This window comes from Olea europaea, chromosome 11 (genome assembly GCF_002742605.1).
Source record: "Olea europaea var. sylvestris chromosome 11, O_europaea_v1, whole genome shotgun sequence".
NCBI classification, from domain to species: Eukaryota; Viridiplantae; Streptophyta; class Magnoliopsida; order Lamiales; family Oleaceae; genus Olea; species Olea europaea.
In genome coordinates, this window is record NC_036247.1 from 25,017,684 (window position 1) to 25,038,827 (window position 21,144).

The window sequence follows — 21,144 nt, forward strand, 5'->3', positions numbered from 1 at the left end:
TCTAACTTTCTAATCTCTATGAATCCTGTGAATCCCTTGGTAGAGCTTCATCTTCAAAGGAGTATTTTGCCTCAGGCTCAGACTCTATGTCCATCTCAACCAGTGGCTCAAGTTCATGCTCATGATCATTTTCTAACTCCAATGCAAATTCATCATCATGCTTCCATTGGGGATCTTCCTCTGGGTTCAATTCAAATCGAGGTTCTGATTCAGTCTCGAGCTCAACCTCATCATCAAACTTGTTTACTATCTCAAGTTGGGGTTCTAAGCTCTCACTCCACCCATCTAGAAGAATTTGACAAAATATACCAAACTTCATCGCATTTGAATGCTCTTGAAGGTTACCTTCTAACATCTCATTCCTAACCATAATTCTCATGTCTCCTCATTGAGGTGAAACTGTGTTTGAAATCATTTATACCCTCAATATGCGTGATCTCCAGTCATGCATCCACAACTGCCATACATCTTTCATAGATGTCTTGCACGTGCTCAGCTAGTGAACGAGTCAAGTCAGTCTTGTAATTCTTATAGGACTGAATGATAAATCTACGGTTCAACACCGCTCTACAAGCTATGATTTTTCTAGCTATCTAATAAGTTCTAGCCATGTCTATCACATAATTTTTCAATTTTTGTTTATCTTCATTACCAATCTCAAATTATATATTATGCTCTTTGAGTTTTAATATAATGGCTAATCATCATATCATCTTGTTTATTAAAACAAAATAGTAACATGCATAACATATTTCATTCTAAACATCACAAGCATTTCATGAATTCAAGTTTAAATGATTTATAAATCATGCTCGAAAAAAATAAGATGGAACGTAACATTTTATTTTGTACCTTGGTTTGTTAGAGGGTTGTTTATTGACGAGTGTTAAATCATGGGTCTCATTCAAATACTTGTTTAAAATTTAAATAAAATCACAACATCGAATCTTAAACAAAGTATATGTAAACACTCTTTATGTTTATTACACAAGATTGAATTTATTTTATTTTCCTTTTTTTTTTACACAAGGATAAAAATGCAAGAGTAACACTTGAATATGAATTCGTATCAACTAGTGCACTAGCAGCCAATGATAAAATTTAATGTTATAGTGATTGAATTCAGTGACAATTAACTCCAATAGTTTTGATGCAACTGTCATAGATATGGTGAAGAAAAAAGGCTAAACAGTTATATTCAAATTTCAGTTAGTTCAAAATAATGATACTAAATAGAGCCACTTATGTTGCCTATAGTATAATTTACAATAAAAAGTAAACCTCATTTTTCTAGATTCAAAACTCAATTGATTGGTCATTGGACTTGAATTGACAAACCCAGATAGACAAAAATGATTGAAAAGTGGGTTGCATAAATAATCAATGTCAAGGAATAAGATAAATCATAGTGTTCATGCATGAAAATTTAGGTAGAATACTACCTAAACTTGAAGTTGTCTTTAAAATTTAGATTTATATGCTATTGATAGATATACCAATTGGACTTGATTAAATGATGAATTAGGTTATCAAACAAGTCAAAAATAACTTTCATCCATCCACCTTTTTTTACACGTGTAATGATAATACTAAATTGAATAATACTAACACCACATGTACTTTTTAAAATTTACAGTTGATTGCAAATACAGTTAGTTGATTAATCATGCAATTAAGCTCCTTTTATAAAAGCCTACAGAAAGACTTGGGCTCTGATACCAATCTGTAACGCCCAAGTCAATTACTCTTTTATTTTATTTATAAAAACATACACTTGAAATGCTACCAAATATCTCTTCTATCTAGTTTAAGCCAAAAAATTAAAAAATATATATTTATTTATTTGATTTCATTGACAAATTGATAAAGATAATCCAATGATTTAAATAAAAAATTTCATATAAATCAACATATTAAACTACTACAAATTTTAAACAAAAATTTAAATTTAACATAGAATGTCCAAAGCTCGAACGAAACAAAAAAATTACTAAAAATAACATGCACATAATTAAACACTAAGATGTCCTTAAAATAAAATTTGGCAATAGTCTTTTTTAAAATTTTTAAACGACGACCCCATAAGCACCACTCAATCAATCTTTTAGACGTACACAATCCATTCGAATTTGAAGAGTTATTGTAAAAGTGAGTATTTTAAAAAATTGTTACTCCCCATATTAAGTTAGCCATCAGAAAGCAACATGTGGAAGCCCCACTGATGTTGTCAGAAGAGCCAACCTAAAAATATGAAAAGACGAAGCAACAAGGCTATGAAAGCTACAGAAGTTGAAGTCCTAGTTCAAGCTAAGGTGACACTCAACCAGATATATGCTAAAGCCCTGACGAAGGGTTTATGCCGAAGTTCTCATATTCGCGACCTGCTAAGGTTCTGAAAAGACGAAGAGGTTGCGACCGGGTCGAGGTTCTAAAGGACAAAGGCTAAAATTCTAAAGACGAGGAGACTGTCGCATCTATCGACCTGACAAATATCTTTGTGAAAGACTGATTAGACGTTTACTTTATCTTATGTCAAAAGTAACAGCCTAGAAATATAAAGCAGTTAACCCTTTGTCAATGTAATGAATGCATGTGTAAGAAGGATGTGATATATAGAAGAAGGAGGGAGGGGCACGTGGTTCGGATCCAACGGTCACCACATTTTCTCCAAACTCTATATATACCCTCTAATCAGTCTTTGTGAAAAACTGATTAGACGTTTACTTTATCTTATGTCAGGAGTAACAACCTGTAAATATAGAGCAGTTAACCTTTGTCAATGTAATGAATGCATGTGTAAAAAAGATGTGATGTGTAGAAGAAGGGGGTAGGTGCTCGTGGTTCGGATCCAACGGTCACCACGTCTCCTCAAACTCTATATATACCCTCTATCAGTCTTTGTAAAAGACTAATTGGACGTTTACTTGATCTTATGTTAGGAGTAACAGCCTAGAAATATAGAGCAGTTAACCCTTTGTCAATGTAATGAATGCATGTATAAGAAGGATGTGATGTGTAGAAGAAGGAGATAGGGGCACGTGGGTCGGATCCAACGGTCACCACGTCTTTTCCAAACTGTATATATACCCTCTCCTTAGAAAAAGAAAAGAGAGATGTGTGGAACAAAAGAAACAACACGTATATAGAAAGAAATGGGATAAAACCAGGAAAAAAGAATAAGAAACGGGTATATTAATTTTTTAGCACATTTTGGAGAGGAAAATAAATACTACTCCATACGTTTCAAGCCATTGAATCTCTTATTCATTTCTCTTCTTCTCCCACAAATATACATATTTACAATCCATATGCTACAAGAATACGTCCATGTGTACACTGTCTTCCAATGACTCCTATTGGCCATTTGAAGAGGTTAACAAATATAAAATGACATAACATATCGATTTTTCTTAGATTTAGAGCAAACTGATCGCAATATCCAATAGCTCAAGGAATTTCTTAATAACTCCTATATCTTGTAGGATTTACATATTTGACTCAATGGTCTATCCTAAAGGATTTAACATAGAAATCGACCCAAAAGCCATATAGTACTTGATGCTAAAATTTATATAGACATCTAAAAATAAGAATTTACCACCTTGCACTGTGTATTCTTAACTCAGTGAAATTTTGAATGTGATTGATGAAATGAAGTAATACTCGTTTTTAATAAGTGTGTGTTAACGTGTAAAAATGTAACTATCAATTTATGATATTCAATATGACAAAATGAGTATAATATTGATATATTTTATAAGTTTTTTTGTGACACTTAAATATCCGATCCAAATATAATATACAATAAATTTTATAAAATACACATAAGAAATAAGCTTATACCTTTTGGACTTTAGTGTGATGATACGGCTAAACATGGAATATTCCACTTGCTAAATGATCAACATTAAATTTAGGCCCATATGAAAATAATAATTAAAACTCGGGGTGCTATAACCCATAAGATCTAGAAACAATTCATTGCTCCCATCATCGAATCTAGTGCACGAGATATGCTCATGCAAAGCAATCAAGACCATTCAAAAAATGTTAAAGAATGATGATGTACAGTTAATCTGATATGTATTGTACTTTCAAAAAGTAAGTACTTCTTATAAATTGTGGCAATAACCTATGGGATTTTCCAATTGAAAATGGAAGTGTTTTTATACGATATCAGACAACGGACTTGTGGAACTTGTGAAGGTACATATATATAGTGTAATTGGAAGGCGTTTACAGACAAAGTATATATATTTAATACAAACATTCGTTTCAAGAATGTCAAAGATCTTCAATACTGTTAGCAAGTGAGCTTGTCTTGCTGCCAAGTAAAATTCGTTTCATCGAACCTATGCAAACTCTTAGTTCGTCAACTTGATGGTTGCCAAAGTTATTTTCCATTTCCATTGCAATATAACTATTATTTTTAGATTGTTGATGAAGTATATACTTCTTGAACAAGGAAAAGATAGAGAATTGAAAATTTGAACCAAGTAATGAAGAACATCAAATTTGATGCCTGAAACATGTATATAATACCCTTCTCTAAAAGTAATATTTTGTAAATATTATGCTCTATATCCAATCGATTTTGAACATAAACACTTTTAATGTAATTAATGCATTATTTATGATAAATCTATTATTTAATTGAATTATTATTCTGAAAAATTAAATTAATAAAGTTCATAAATCTAGGTCTTGGTAACCTATTAATTACAAGTGGTTGTGATTGTGAGAAACAAATTACATATGATTCAATCTTAAATTATTCACAGTCATACGTAATGACAAGATACAAATATCGTAATTACTAATTGACCAGTACGTGTGACATTTCTCACTTATGAAGTAAGCAACTGATTTCACAAGTTAAAATGTGGTGACATTTCAATGGACGCATTGATGTTTTGTTATAAGCACAAAATATTGGAGACATAATGGATAGATTTCACATGAATAACTATTTGAATATCAGTAGTTAATCTCTAGAGTTCGATGGTGGAATTGATCCTTTAACTTGTAGTCATCATATTGCCTTATATGAGGACAGTTATACTTTGGTGATGTTGAATGTTGCTCTGACAAGACTCACTAATACGGCATCGTTCTAATATGTCAAAAATCATATAAAGGTAGTGAATGAGTATTAGAGGATTCGTCATTCTTAGATAGTAAGAGATTATGATCTACATTTTATTCAATTAAACTAATAAAGAAATCTTTGGTCAAGGTATGCTCGTAAGTCGAAAATGGGTTTTGCTTATATTGACTAAAGATTAGGATGATTGATAATTGAGATTGATACACTTTCATATCTCGTAATCAATCGGATTATATTGACGAAAAAATTATAGTTTCATGGTAAACGAGCAAGTTTGATTTTATCATACCACATGATTTTCATGATATGTATTGCTCTGACACATTACTAGACATCAATCTGTGACGATGAATCTAAATTAATTAATGATAATAATTTTATCTTATTTTAATTAGATCAAAATAATAATTCATGTCATTAGATATCATGATCGGAAAACTAATGAGTCACACGTACAAAAAAGGGAACTAGGAGAACGATGTTGCTAATTAATTAATTGACAAGTGTTGAACATTTGTATAATTAATTAATTAGGTCGCTTATTAATAGTTCAATTAATTAATTAGATTAATTAATTTATGGATCAAGTTTAATTAATTAGATTAATTGAATATTAGACTAAATTAAGTTTACGGGATGGGCCAATCCTACTTAAACTTTTATTAATAAGCTATTAGGATTTAAGAAATCACAATACACATTCATTATCTTGCTAGTACAAGAAAAAGAAACTCTAATTCTCTTATTATTGTTCCCTTGTATGGATTGTCATTGAAAGTTGGACAATTGGACAGCTGTCACATGCAAATCGTGATTGTACTTGTTCCAAGATTATCAAAGAATTTCATAGAGTTAACTAAAAATATAATTCTTATCACAGTTTCCGTCTAAACACAAAGAATATCCTTAATGGGAATTGAAATTGTTTAAACTTCGTTGTGCGTGATTAAGTATATTTTCAACATTAGTATCAGAGCCTACTTTTTGTTTGTTAAAAATTATTTTTAAATATTGTGAACAATCAGTGGTTGATTTTTTATCGATTTCTTGTACCTAAAATTAATTTTTTACCAAAAATTGGATCGAAAATCGAGTTGAGAGATAGCTAACAACAACTAACATTATCAGGATTGGCGAGGGAGCAATGCTTCATTGCAACAATCTGATTTTAAAAAAGAAAATTAATTTTTTTGCCAAAAATCGGATCGAAAATCGAGTTGAGAGGTGGCTAACAACAACTGACATTGTCGGGATTAGTCAAGGAGCAACGCTTCGTTGCAACAATACTGCTGCCCCCTATGCACATGCAGCATGTAGCGACAATGGTTGTAGGTAACAAAGTGACAACGCAGTGATGACACAGCGTCACACTATTGCTCCTATTATGGCATGTACTTACACTATGGTTTTATCCACATAAGCAATGCCAAGGAAGGAAGGAAGAAATATATTTTAGGGTTTTGGTCAGATATTGGGGATAGGAACTTCAAATGAAATTTTAAAAACTTTAGGTCCCTTCCAACAATTTTAAAATCAGGGTCTATTCTACAATTTATAAAATTGGGAGGCCCTAATTATAATTTTAAAGTGGTTAGAAGTTCAATTTTTCAAATGGGGGGTTTTCAATGCAATTTTGAAAAGAGAAATAATTTAGATTTTCTAAAAATCTAACATTAAATTCAATTTTAACCCAGTTCAAATTTATTTTAAAATTCATGACTTAAAAATTATCATTAAAATGGAATTTTAACTAATATTTAAAATTTTGACCCCCTATATTCTTGGAAGTAGAATTGGACTCCAATTTGCAATTTAATTAAATAAGTCCGTCTTAAAATTTTAGATTTTGATATTTAATTAAACTTTGATTCTAATAAAATAAATTCATCCTAAAATTTTAGAATTAGAATTGGACTCTAATTTGGTATTTAATTAGACTTTGATTTTAATAAAAATAAGTTTATCCTAAAATTTTGGAATAAGAGTTGGATTCTAAATTGATATTTAATTAAATAAACACACACTAAAATCTTAGAATTGGGGCTGAATTCTAATTTGGTATTTAATGATTTTAATCATTCCACTAATTAAATTAATTGATTGATTTGATTAATTATTTAATTATTCCAATTCATTTGTCTAAATTAAATTAGACGGCCTTAACTCATAGAAATTTGAAATATATATCTATATATAATATCATATATTATATAAGATGAATTTATTTTATGAATGTATTTTAGTAGATGTTTTGGACTCGACCATGTGGATGTATTGAATGGTTAGTTTTTTAAATTTTGTTATTTTGGGCTGCAGCCATTTGTTAATTTTGGACCTACTAGTCTGTTATAAACATTATGGGCATGCATGTCTAATTATTTTTAGCATGTGTGCCAACTAGTATAGAATACAGATTGCTATTAGACCAATTGAAGATATAAGAAGAGGTGAAGACCATAGAGATTGAACATGCTATGATTCAGCCCTTGTTTGAGCCCCATTCTTTAAAAACTTCATTTTTTCAAAACTCATTTTCAACCACGCATTCTTCAATAAAATAATATTACACACAAATTCAAAAAAAATCATATTTTTAACCACGCATTCCTCCATCAATCATTATTTAAAAATGCATTCTCTCACAAAGAATGGGGCTCAAACAAGGGCATATATTACAGAGTTTATAGGTTGTTATTATTAAGTGTGTTGCTTTAATCTCATGATAATAACCTTTTTAGATGCTCGTTAAAGATACTTCGAATTTAATAATTCTTTACTCGAGTTCATACTTTTTATTTGTAAGTTAATTAAATATAAATTAATATAAAATTAGAAGCTCATTTGTATTTTATCGTCATTTTCATTATTTTGTTATACTATCTCTCGCAATCATCATTCTTTATTTTTATACATAAGTCACTCAAATACATATTCAATTATATTCTGAATAGTTGCCTATAAGAAAATGATAAAAGAAATGAACAGACCCCTTTATCATTGCATTATAATCTTATATGTCAAACTTCACTTATAATTTGTATTGCATGTTAAATTTTGACATTTTGTTATTTTCTTCTTTTAATTTTGGTGAATAGTTGTCTCTATTAGATTTTTCATGATTATATTAAAACTCTTAATAAGAAGACTCATGTAAGAACGCGATGATTTTTCTTTAATAGAGCTCCAAATTTAAAGTTGGCACAAGGGCTCCAAAATATCAAGGTCAATCCTGAACACGAGTATATGAATTTCAAAATTAATATGTTCAAGCAAGCTACTATCTTACAATTGATATTGTTTTTACTCATTTTTAATTTATTCCCTTAAAAATTGTATGTTTGTTTCTTCCTAAGAGATTGAGAATTTTTTTTTTCCAAAACAGAAAAGTTGGGCGTGCAAAAGATGTGAAATTTTTACTGAAATGGTTGTGGAATAATACCTCCTGACTTACCTGGTGGCTTATGGCTTTCCTGCTACTTCGACAAGCATATGTAACCTAAAAAAATGAGAGCGCGCTTTCTCCGCCGTTTTACCTCTGGCGTGAGGATTGATATACGTGTTAGGGGAAAATAAGGACGGAATTCAAATGGCTGAAAAAAATATGGTATCATCCATACCTGTGTAGCCCTCAGGGATATTTACAGATGTCAGAAGCCGAGTGAAAGTCATGTGGTAGTGGTGCCACGTGTCCCACGTCGGCCTTCCCATTATTCCCACGTTCTGAATTTTGAATCATTACACACCAAACTCCATTTTACTAGAGAAGGAGAAAGAGCTACACAATTATTAGGTCTGATACATACTAATATATGTGGGCCATGTCAATTACTGTTGGTTCAAATTTCTCTTATTTCATCATATTTACTGATTACTATTTCAGAAATTGTCATATATAATTGATGAGATTCAAGCATGAAACTCTTGAAAAGTTCAAAGGATTCAAACAAAAAGTATACTCACATTAAGGTCTGATCGATGTGGGTAATACCTTAAAAATGAAATTTTAAATTATCTAAAGAAGAATGAAATTCTCTCGCAGTGGACGCCGTTCATATACACCTTAGTATAATGATATATCTGAAAGGAGAAATCCCACACTATTAGTTAGTGCGATCATTAACCAACCATACAAACCTCATAAAATTGTTTGAGTCATGTACTAATTGTTACGTGCTACACATTAAATCATGTTCTATCTACGCAGCTTGTCTAATATAAAACCTCAGGAACGTGACGTTTATGTGAAATGCACTAAATCGGCTAAACTCGAGTCTAAATTTGATAAATATATATTTGTGAGATATGCAAATGAAATAATTGAATACCAATTCTATAATCTCATTAAGAAGAAAGTCTTCATCTCAAGACATTTCATTTTCCTTAAAAAAAAGTTTATTCTAGGAGAGGACAGTGTGAGGAAATAAGAACTTAAAGGAATTCAAGAATCCATGCCCTTGTTTCAGCCCAAATTTTTTTGTCGAAAAAATGCGTTCTTAAATAGTGTTTTGATCGATTTCAACCACACATTCTTCAATAAAATAATATTATGCGCAAATTTAAAACTTTTTATTATTTTTTAACCACACATTTCACATCAAAATACTATTCAAAAATGTTTTTTTTAAATCAAAATGGGGCTCAAACAAGTTGCGTATATGCATTTAACAAAGTAGATGAACGTGAGATTGATCACACACTTGTTAAGAGACAAATTCTTGATCAGAAAGCAAGACTCTTGAAGATATGTCAACCCATGTAAGTTTAGTAGGATCATTTGACCTCTTAGAGGTATAAATTTATTATTACTAATCAGGTATTACTAATCAATGATGATAAACCTACTAATTATGTAGGTGTAAAGTCAAGTGTTCACTCAAAGAGATGACGGAAGGTTATGAAATTCGAAATAAACTCAACACACGTATGGACCTTGGTCAACCCACCTAATGAGAAATTCCAGAAAGCAATAAATGAGTTTACAAGAAAGAGATCAACATGAATGGATACATCCAAATATATGAAGCAAAACTAGTAGTAAAAAGATACAAACAAAGAAAAATAGTTGACTTTAAGGAAACCTTACTGTAGCCATGCTTAAGTCAATTCGAATTTTGATTGCAATAGCTGCATACCATGACTATGAGATATGACAAATGAATATCAAAACTGCATTCCTTATCCAAACTTGCAAGAGGAAGTGTACATGACACAATTTGAAGGTTTTGAGTCCAAATATGCTTACAACGCATACAAGATTGATCCTAGAAGGACTGAAGCAAGTCTCTAGGAACTGGAATATTCAGTTCGATAAGACAATAAAAAAGATTTGATTAAAAATGAAGATGAAGTGTGTGTTTACAAGAAGACAAGTGTGAACGTTTTCGTATTCCTAATATTATATGTATATGACATATTATTAATGGGAAACAACACTTGTATGCTTTAATCGATAAAATTGTGGTAGTCAAAGAATTTCTCCGTGAAAGATATGGGAAAAGTAATGAGATTTATAGAAATAGATTCAGGAGATTGCTTAACCTATCCAGACTAAATCTTAAAAAGATTTTATATGTAGAAAATAAGTTGAGAGTTCATGATCATCTACTGCTAACTTTCAGCAGGACTAGGATGATAGCAAATCTCAATCAATATATAGCTTTACTCTTAATAATGGAGTGATTAGTTGGAAAGGTTCTAAATAGGAAATAATTACTGTTTCAATAACAAAAGCCTAACAGATAATTGCTAAAGGTTGTGGTTTAGATTAAGAAGTTCATCAATGAACTTAGAGTAATTCCTAATATTATTGATCACATATCTCTGTATTGTGATACCAATGGATCGCAAGCGAATGAGTTAAAATTTCATCAATGATCAAAGTATGTGTTAATGTATTATCATCTTATCTGAGTGATAATACAAGGAAATGATGTAAAGAAATGACGAATTCCCACAATTGAATGTACAAACAAGCATCTCATTTATTTGGAAGAAGAAACTGCAGGAAACCAAAAAAAGTAAGTTGTCGTTCCAAATATGCTCAATTGTTTTGAAATATTCCGTTCTACATAACTGTTGTAAAAAAAGGTAAACAAATACGACCCCAAAATAGTAGAAAACTTGCTAATTAAAAAAACATGTATTTAATTGACTTTATTTCTTATTAAAAATTCTCTCTCTCTAGTTCCTACTTTTACAGTGTTTGATTAATATTATATTCATGAAAAATATTTTTCGAAAATTAATTACATGACCATATTTTCCTCAAAATCAAAGAAAACATTTTTATTTCTTTTTTTAGTAAAAAGTAGGTTTTTATTTTGCAAGTAATTCATTCACTCATCTCCCAATCCACAATAGATGAAAACGTACAATATTTTCAAAGTTAAAAACTAAACCAATCAAAAACATTTAATTGACCTTGCACATTCCATACTTACAATCACACCCACCCTAAATTCTTTTGGGACAACCAGAATATGTAGAAAAATATCACTCAATGAGTAATTAACCACAGATCATCAAGAGTTCTAAAAATAATAATAATTAATTAATTACCATCTAAACATATATATTGGGCATGTGTGTCATTTTGCAAAGAAAACAGGTATGACAAACTAAGGTGGCAAAAAATAAAAAAATAAAAAAAATTCATATTCTGGTATTCAGATAAGGCAAATATAAATATTAAAACGAAACTATCTAAGCCAAAACTTTGATCTCCTCTCATGTAAAATGCACGAACAGAAACAGAAACAATAATAATTAATTAATTACCATCTAAACATATATATTGGGCATGTGTGTCATTTTGCAAAGAAAACAGGTATGACAAACTAAGGTGGCAAAAAATAAAAAAATAAAAAAAATTCATATTCTGGTATTCAGATAAGGCAAATATAAATATTAAAACGAAACTATCTAAGCCAAAACTTTGATCTCCTCTCATGTAAAATGCACGAACAGAAACAGAATTTAGGCCACTGTACAAACCAATTCATTACTTTAAAACACGTCTGAATTGCGAGACGATATAACAATTTGGTACATACATATACCATGAGTGGAAATTTTTATCTAAATCAGCATTATAAAGTCGTCCATAACTTTGGAACGGAAGCCCTTTGATTTGAGATCTCATTTCATTCAGTGAAATTCAAACCTCCCTCGACTTGGTTGGCGTTTACACAGCTGGAACCTTTTTCCCATCCTCAATGAAGAAAATTGCAGCCTCTGGTACCTAAAAACCCAGAAAAGAATTAGACTTTAGCTCATTCCACAACTGGAGTAAATCCAAAAGAAATCATGCATCAAAATAAATACATTAGAGAGACACCACAGCTGGTACATATTTAGGTCTCCACATTCAATGTGCTTCACACCAGTTTCAATCCTACTTCCAAAATGCAATAATGAGAATAAAAACTATCTTTCATTTAAAACCCATAAATTAATACAGGATACTGAACAGGTCAACGGACCCTCTGGATCTGCGTCTCAACATGTTCTCTGTTATAGGATTAAATGGCCAGTGAAAAATTCGACTAAGCATTCTAAGCAACAAATTTTGGTATGTAATCCCAAACCATCTATAACAGATGTTATCAATGTGGAAGAAGACGACACGAAGTATTAGAAAAAATCTGACTTTGACATTGGCTAATTCCTTAGAATATGAAGGTCATGAAATAGCAAGCCAACATGCTTTAAGCTTCATCAAAACTTATGTACAAAATGCATGCCCATAAATAAATACCATTTATACATACGGGGGGGGTAGGGGGGAGGGGAGGAGATACTACTGGATGCAATTTAGCATTTGTTTGGCAAGAACTTTATAAACAGGGGTAAATGTGTGGATAAAAAATGGTTTGACTTTTGACAAATGTTTATAAACACTTGCCAAACATGTGCTTAGTTACAAAATTTGGCGAGTATCACAAATTTGGTAAAAGCACAATTATTTCAATTTCTATTCTATCAAAACGAAAAATAAGCTAGATTAATATATTGATCTAAACAAGCCAGTTTAGCATACAAAAAGGCAAAAGCAGTACAGCAATAACAATATGCAGGTTGGCAAAAATAAGGACGGATAGAGCATATGTTTGCCTTTGTTAATTAGCATTTGTTGCACCTAAAATCCAAAAAAGATTTGTCTCCTACGATATTTTTACTCTATTATCAGCTAAAGTTGCACAATACGTAAAGCAATAGCCTAATTTCTGCTAGGTGATCACTATTTAATTTGAAGAATGTAAGACTAACAAAAAGTAAAAGGGACATCAAACTAAAATTTGAAGAGCCAATGAGATTACATCAGGCCATGTGTCTGTAATGAACTCCACAATGTCATAAGATATGTCTCCTTGAACATCAATTTGCTCCTTCTCAGTTGGGCCCTGTGAGGAATAAACCAGTAGAAAAGGAAAATTTGATTACAACTTTGGAAACTAGAGTCTTAAAAGTTTTAAACCAGAAATACAGCACACCTTCGTGACAGAAGCTCCAGTAGCAAACTTCTTTCCAAGCTTCTTTGATGCATCACTCAGTTTAACCCCTGATGTTGAAACATAAGAAAAGCTAGTCATGCTAACATTTGGGATGTGACGACTGATGACTACAACAGAAACATAATAAATGAAATTCAGAATCAGATGCAACATATTTCTCACCAAAAAGATCTAGGCCTTTTACAGTGGTGATACATTTCCGCTTGTTTCGAGTCATCTTTTCAATAATAACTTCCTGCTTCTCCTGCAAAACAATTCATAATATTTTTAGTGCTACCAACTATTGTGCATCTGGATCAGCTATTGAAGAACATAATGTGATAACATTATCACAATGAATGCTAAAGCGTGTTCATATATCACCATCTCAATTGTAAATGAAAACCAAGAAAATGCTAACTTTTTAACAAAAACTTGCAGTTGGCTCTGTGCTTTATTACCCCCCACTTATTAAGGTAAAAGCATGTCTAATTGTCCTATTGGGAATTTGAAGCTCAGGAACCAATCCATATTCTTCATATATCCCTGCCAAAAAGGCAAAAACTAAATGGTGTGCTTCCACTAAAACAATGGCACTGGACAGCTACTGGCCCACTAACCTTCGGGCGGGAGTTTAGATGAACTTATCATATAGACATTGATTTCCTATGCAACACTTGAATTTACCAACTTGACCGTGCACCATGCTACCTTCAATGCAATGGTCAGACAGCCCCTTAATATTCAAGATCAACTCTAAAAACCACCATCTAGAAGCTTTCCCACTGGGTCTTAACGTGTCCAATGGCTTAGAATAAAGGCACAGATCAGGAAGGAGTATCCTCCATGAGACGCTTGAATATAACAATTTACCCATGCTTCCTTCAATGAATAGGAAGGACAGTCCCTAATACTGAAGCTTAACTGAAAATGCCTCCATCTAGAATATTTTCCATTGGATAAGCAACCATTTCAATGGCTCGGAGTAAAGTCACAGACCAGCAAAGGTCTGGAAGCTTAGTAGAAAGCTAAACTCATAAATCCCAATGAATAACATCAAATGTTTGTTTCAAGGTGTAACTTTTTCAAAACTATAAATTACTAGCCTCTGAATTTCAAATTCGATGAAAAAACTTTACTGAATCGAGAAATTGGAATAAAGGAAATTGTAGTAGAAAAAACTAGAAGAATAAAAGTTATTGACTAGAACAAGTGAGGCTGAAGTGAAAAAGTTATTCCATTTCAACGTATTTAATCACATCAGAGTTGTAAAGATGACAAATGGCAGAATAGCACAAAACAATCTGTCAAACAGCTATTTAATTCTTTCAAGTGCATGTCTAAAACTTCGCAGTCGTACATTAAGTAACTCATGTGGCGAATAAGTAATTTTATTCTTTTAAAAAACTTTCAGAACTGAAGAATAATAAACTCTCAAGCATAGATTGTAGTATTTAAAAAAACCGCTACTAAAAACCAGCCAGAACCGGAACCCTCGTAAACTCTCAAAACCAATACTTTAGAAACCCCATAACCAGTACCCAAAACTCCCAAGCAGGCCCTAAGGTTAAAAAAACAGATTTTGAAGAAATCTCACCTTCTTTTTAATTTTTCCACCAGGTAAACGTTTTACATCTTCCTCTTTAGGTTTAGAAGAACCTGCCACAAAAAATGGAGAAATAAACCAACAAAAGATGGTCATTTGAGTTTTAACATGGAAATAGCATAAGTTAGCCAGAATCCCAAATTTGGTATATGATGCTGATTTCTTTCGAAACATAATTATTGGTCCGTGCAGATTAATTAACTATACCAGATGCAAGCATATCACAAGTGGATCAAATATCTAAAGAAACTGCTTTTCAATATAATTCAGTCTATTCCTGGAGCAAAATTTTTCACACACAAACATATCAAGAGATGAAGAGAGAACTGCAAACTTGATTTCGTATACTATTCAACCCTATTTCCCCCATTCTCAAAAACATTAGCAATCAGAACAAATTTCATATTGACGACACGTCATAAAGAATTATTAAAAAACGCACTTAAATGTATTTTACATAAGTGTGTGCATACTTTTGTGTGTTTAGGTAAGCATATATTACCGCCAGAGATTGAGGTGGATTGGAGCTGATCAGATACTTTATCAGCGTCTTTCGCATCAGCCTCTGACAATCAATCAACAATAAACAGAATAAAAAATTCAGATTAACGAAATCAGAAGTGCCCTGTGTATACAAAACAGACGGGGATAGGGTTTCGGTTTTCGGGTAACCTTTGAGGAGATCCGGGTAGAGATCCGGTACGTTCTGTATCAACCATGGCTTGCAGCTCTCAAAATCAGGTCCAAACTCGCAGTACTCAGCGGGTAACCCGCAAACTCCGCAGTATAAAACACGAACAGGCTGAGGCTTCTCCGCCATTAGCGATGAACTTACTCGCACTCGCACTGTGTGTTCGTCGGCGGTTATTAAAGAGCTTCGAATGAAAATGTCAAATAAAGTGAGAGACGGAAAAAGGATAAAAAAGAAGGATTATTCTTACTTAAGTGTAATAGCGCGGCTAGGGAAACATTGGATTACTATCCGAGAAGACTCATCCATTCGACCTTCTTAGAAGAGAATAATCACAATATGGCCCAGGCCCCAATAATTAGATATTATAATTTTTGAAATAATATTTTTTTAAACGATATGTGGTTGAAAACAAAAAAGAACAAATTTTAATTTACATGTAATATTATTTTATGAAAAATTATGTAGTTAAAAAAAAGAAAAAATTATAATATAAAATAATGGAGGCCAAACTGGACAATATGAGTAATAAGGTTGTCATGACAATGAGAACTTTTGTGGAGTAAGATTTGCTTAAACTAGATTATATTCGGGTTCGAGCTCTATTGTTTTCAAAATTTATTTATTTTAAAAATTATGTTTAATTATTAATTTCTCATAAAATAAGTTCATACAAAAATTCAAAATTTTTTCATATTTTTTAATCACACATTATCTACAAAATACTTTACCAAAATATATTTTCTCCAAATAATGGAGCTCAAACAAGGTATAAGTGGGGGTGATAAAAATAAAAAATAAAAAATCTTCAACTAGATCACGAAGACTTGCTTTCTTATAGAATAAAATATTTTTAACTAAGGGTGAGTTTGATTGCAAGTATGAAATTTGGATGGAAAGAAAATAAATTCTAGGTATTTCAATTGCCTAGAATTTATTTGTATGGAATTTGTCAATTAAATGTATTTGATTGATTTAATTTTCAACCTAAAAAATATTATACTTGTCTATTTTTTATTGGTGAGTTAATGAGAGAGAGTGGATAAATAAGAGAAAGAGAGAGTGAATTCATGAAAAATAAAATCATACTCTTCCTAAAGAAAATATTTTCTTAGATTTTGAAGAAAATATGGTCATGTGACCAAAAGTAGGAAAATATTTTTCATGAAAAAAAAGACAGTTAAACAGCACAAATATAAAAATTTGGGTGAAAAAAATAGATTTTTCATAAAAAAATATATACAATCAAACGCACTCTAATAATTATGAAAATGAGAAATTATGTTGAGTAATAGTATATTCTAAAAGGCTATCTAAGTACAAGATATTTTTGTATTTTAAAGAAGTTAATGCATAAAAACAAGTTCAAAGAGATTTTCTATTAAACTTTTTAAAACAGATGGTGGGCTTGACTCTCCAATTCACTCTTTGTTATTAGTTTATAAAGATTATTGTTACGCCTCATTTTACGAGCTTCGGTACCGAAGTAACCGAAGTGTCATCTCGCCACTCCGAAGCCGGTGAAATCAAATAGATCACTCCGACCTCCCGAAACTTCTCCAAAGTGATACACCGATTCCTGTCAATGATCTACCGAAGTGTCCCGTCTCTGAGGTCGGGTTCAAGTGGACCCCGTTAGAAGATTCGCTGCCAATTTAAGATTTGCTCTTCATATAAGGTTTAAATTGATTTGACGTCCCCCATAAAGCTATTTGATGTGACTTATCAACTTTATGTCAATTCAACTCGGGGGAAACAAACTGTTCGCCCACTCTACAAGCGAGGCTGATTGACGCCTATGAGCAGACGCTTCATACCGTCAGATGTATACACGTGTTCCACATCCCACGGTTCATACCACCTATAAATACCCAAAGATTGGCCAGAGGCAAAGGTAATGAAACTCTCAATAGATAGCACTCCATAACAAGTTTATATATTCTCCTCCCCCTTTATTGACTGATTGATTTGTGTAGTCCCTGGACACTGTTCCGACCACCCAAACCTGACTTGACCGTCGGAGTGTATACGGTCGCCATCCCGTCGGTTCCGGCCGTGTGCGCCTGATAGTTTGTTCATTTCGTAGGGAGGAATACGTGGAGTAGCTACAAGTTGGCCACGTGGAAGAGCCATTTTTAGAGGTCAACAGTTTGGCGCCGTCTGTGGGAAACGTCATTCCCCATTCAAAGTCCTACATTCCCCGTCGGGGGAGCCACCGGAAAACCGGCGACTGACCCTGAAAAGGGAGGCATTCTTGAAAAAGAATAAAAGTCGAGTTACAATCCAAGTTCTTACTATCCTTGAAAGAAGAGGGAGGATGAGCTACAGCCGTGAAGACAACCCCATCAGAGAGGCCTCTGAAGAGGAGGTACTTCATAACAATGTTACTCATCAGAGACCGCATCACCGGCATCGACGAGGTGAAAGAACAGCCGTACTCACCGAAGGAATGGCCCAGATAGCTGCAGGCAGAGAGACATAGCAGCTCAGAATACGACGATGCGGGAACTTCTCATGCAAGCTCAGGGACACCAGATGCCCCAAGGATCGTATCCGGTACGGGAAATCCCTTTGTCTCATTCTCGAGGCCACACGAGCCGGCACACCGAACGTCCTCTCGAAAGAGAGGATAACACCGAAGCGACATCTTATATGCAGGAGAGCCACCCATCAGAACCACCCTTGGGGGTCAACTTTCCTCAAGAACATGACAAGAGGTCAGTAAGCGTCTTCGACCGGATAGGGAACGATCCTAGCAATAGGATCCGCCCTTCAAGAGGGTCGGCCCGGTCAGACAACGAAGAGGAGTATGTCCCTCCTCCTAGAAACAGGAAGGAGAGGAGAAACTTAGTCGATTGGGGGAGCCGGGGGAAAGCACTTCCTCCATCCCAAGACGTCCAAGATGACCAAGGATCAGAGGGGCCCTGCCGATCTTACGAGATTGACGACGATGACGATAACCTCCCTTTCTCAAGGGAAATCCGAAGCTTCCCAATGCCAACTAATTTCATGCCCCCAAAGATCCCCAAGTACGAGGGAAAAGGGGATCCGGAGAAGTACCTCACAAAGTATATGACACAAATGAGTTTTAGGGGAGCCTTACCTGCTCTAAAGTGCAGAGCCTTCCATTTAACACTAGGCGGAGCCGCCGAGGTGTGGTAATGAGGCAGGCCCCTGGAGAGATGCTGAAAAGCTATCTCGCCAGGTTTACAGACGAGATTACTTACTGCGAACAGGTCACTGACAGGGAAGCCCTTTCGGCCCTGAAAGGTGGTCTCAACATGAACACTTTGTTTTGGAGGGACGTGCGCAGCAAGAATCCCTCCACGTACGACGAGCTGGTGGAGATGATGAGGGTGGAAATAATTAGTGAAGAAATGATTGATCATCGTAACCGTGCCGAGCAGGGACTCCCTCCCCCACAGAGGCAGGTAGGTCGAGGCCCCGCAGCGCACCTTGTTACTCAGCAATGGATCCAAGCAGGGCATACCATAGCTCCCACATCCGGACAGGCCCTAGCTTCCGCCACATTGAACGCAGTGCCGGTGTTGGCATATGATAGCGCACCCACTGAGGCAGCACCATCCGGAAGAACTGACAACAACAACAAGAAGAAGAAGAGGCCAAACAGGCCCTTGCCAGGAGCAAGATTTTGTACTTTCCATCAACTATATGGGCATGACACCAGTGAGTGTCGGGATGTCAACCGGCGCCCTGATCGAAGCAACCCCCTCACTTCCAGCAGAAATGAGCACCCCCGCAGATCCACCTCCCCGAGGAGGGAAGGAAGGGGTCACCAGGAACAACCTCCTAGCAGAAGAGAATCAAGAAACCGAGGCCAATCCAGGAAAGAGAACCAAGCTCAATTCGCTGGAAGCCAGGTCATCAGGGAAATCGATACCATCATCGGGGGACCCCACGTCGGTGGCAACACCAGGAACGCCCAGAGAAATTATACAAGAGAAGCTAAGGATCCCCCGATGATCACCTACATTGTCGACAAATCAAAAACAGCGAACAAGATGGCCCCAATCACCTTCTCGCAAGAAGACGCAGAGGGAGTTCACCATCCCCATTGCGATGCTCTGGTTGTAAGGGCCATAGTGGCTAGAAACGGATTAAAACGCATGCTCGTTGACAACGGTAGCTCCGTGAACATATTGTTTGGCTCCACTTTTGACAAAATGCAAATTGAACATGGGTTAATCCCCATGATCGACCCGCTGTTCGGATTCATTGGGGACAGCATCATCCCACGAGGGCGGATTACCCTGCCTGTGGAAATGGGTTCGGCCCCCCTGGTCGCCCATCATTTCATGGAATTTCTGGTGGTAGATCATAGGTCGGCTTATCATGGGGTGTTGGGCAGACCGGCTCTAAAAGATCTTTGGGCTGTGACGTCCATTCACTATCTGTGCATGAAATTCCCAACCGAACGTGGGATTGCAACGGTTCGGGGCGATCAGATGAGCTCCAGGGCATGCTACCTGAACTCACTACGCAAATCGGAGCCCCGGACTGTCAATGTAATTCTAGCAGAAGTACCCGCTGAAGTCGGTACGGACGTGGAGATGCTCGACGCCCCTGAACAAGGGCATACCTCTGGACAAGAGGAAGATGTCATAATGGAAGAGGCCCCTGAACAAGGACACCCTCTTGACGAGTTAGATCCCCGAATAATTGATTATGAACCAAATGCGACCCCAATGGAAGAACTGGAAACTTTTCCAGTCAATCCAGAAGACCCCAATCAAGTCTTGCGCATAGGGAAGTCATTATCGCCTGAAGCAAAAATTGAGATGATACGATTCCTGAAAGAAAACCTAGATGTCTTCGCATGGAAACATGAGGATATGGTGGGGATAGATCCCAGGATCAGTTGCCATCACCTTAACATCAACCCCTCCTATGCCCCCCATAGACAGAAGAGGCGCGCGCTGAATCCGGAACGGTACGAGGCACTGAAAGACGAAGTAAGTAAACTCGATCGCAGTGATTTCATCAGAGAGGCCATATACCCGAGGTGGATATCCAACCCGGTTCTAGTGAAAAAGTCCAGCGGGAAATGGAGGGTCTGTGTGGACTTCACAAACCTGAATAAGGCATGCCCCAAGGACAGCTTCCCACTTCCAAGAATTGATCAACTGGTCAACTCCACTGCTGGGCATGAACTACTTAGCTTCATGGATGCGTACTCAGGGTACAACCAAATACCCATGTTCCGACCTGATGAGGAAGCTACATCATT

At 34.8% G+C, this 21,144-nt stretch overlaps 1 protein-coding gene across 1 annotated transcript; it reads right to left on the minus strand.

The window, feature by feature from the left end:
- Positions 1-11,990: 11,990 nt before the first annotated feature.
- Positions 11,991-16,208, minus strand: LOC111403847 (translation machinery-associated protein 22-like). Its single transcript, XM_023032476.1, has 7 exons — positions 15,878-16,208; positions 15,708-15,770; positions 15,197-15,258; positions 13,783-13,864; positions 13,600-13,667; positions 13,426-13,509; positions 11,991-12,347 (listed from the first exon to the last, which is right to left on the minus strand). The coding sequence occupies exons 1-7, from the start codon at positions 16,023-16,025 to the stop codon at positions 12,291-12,293; spliced, it is 564 nt and encodes a 187-aa protein (XP_022888244.1). The 5' UTR covers positions 16,026-16,208; the 3' UTR covers positions 11,991-12,290.
- Positions 16,209-21,144: the final 4,936 nt, after the last annotated feature.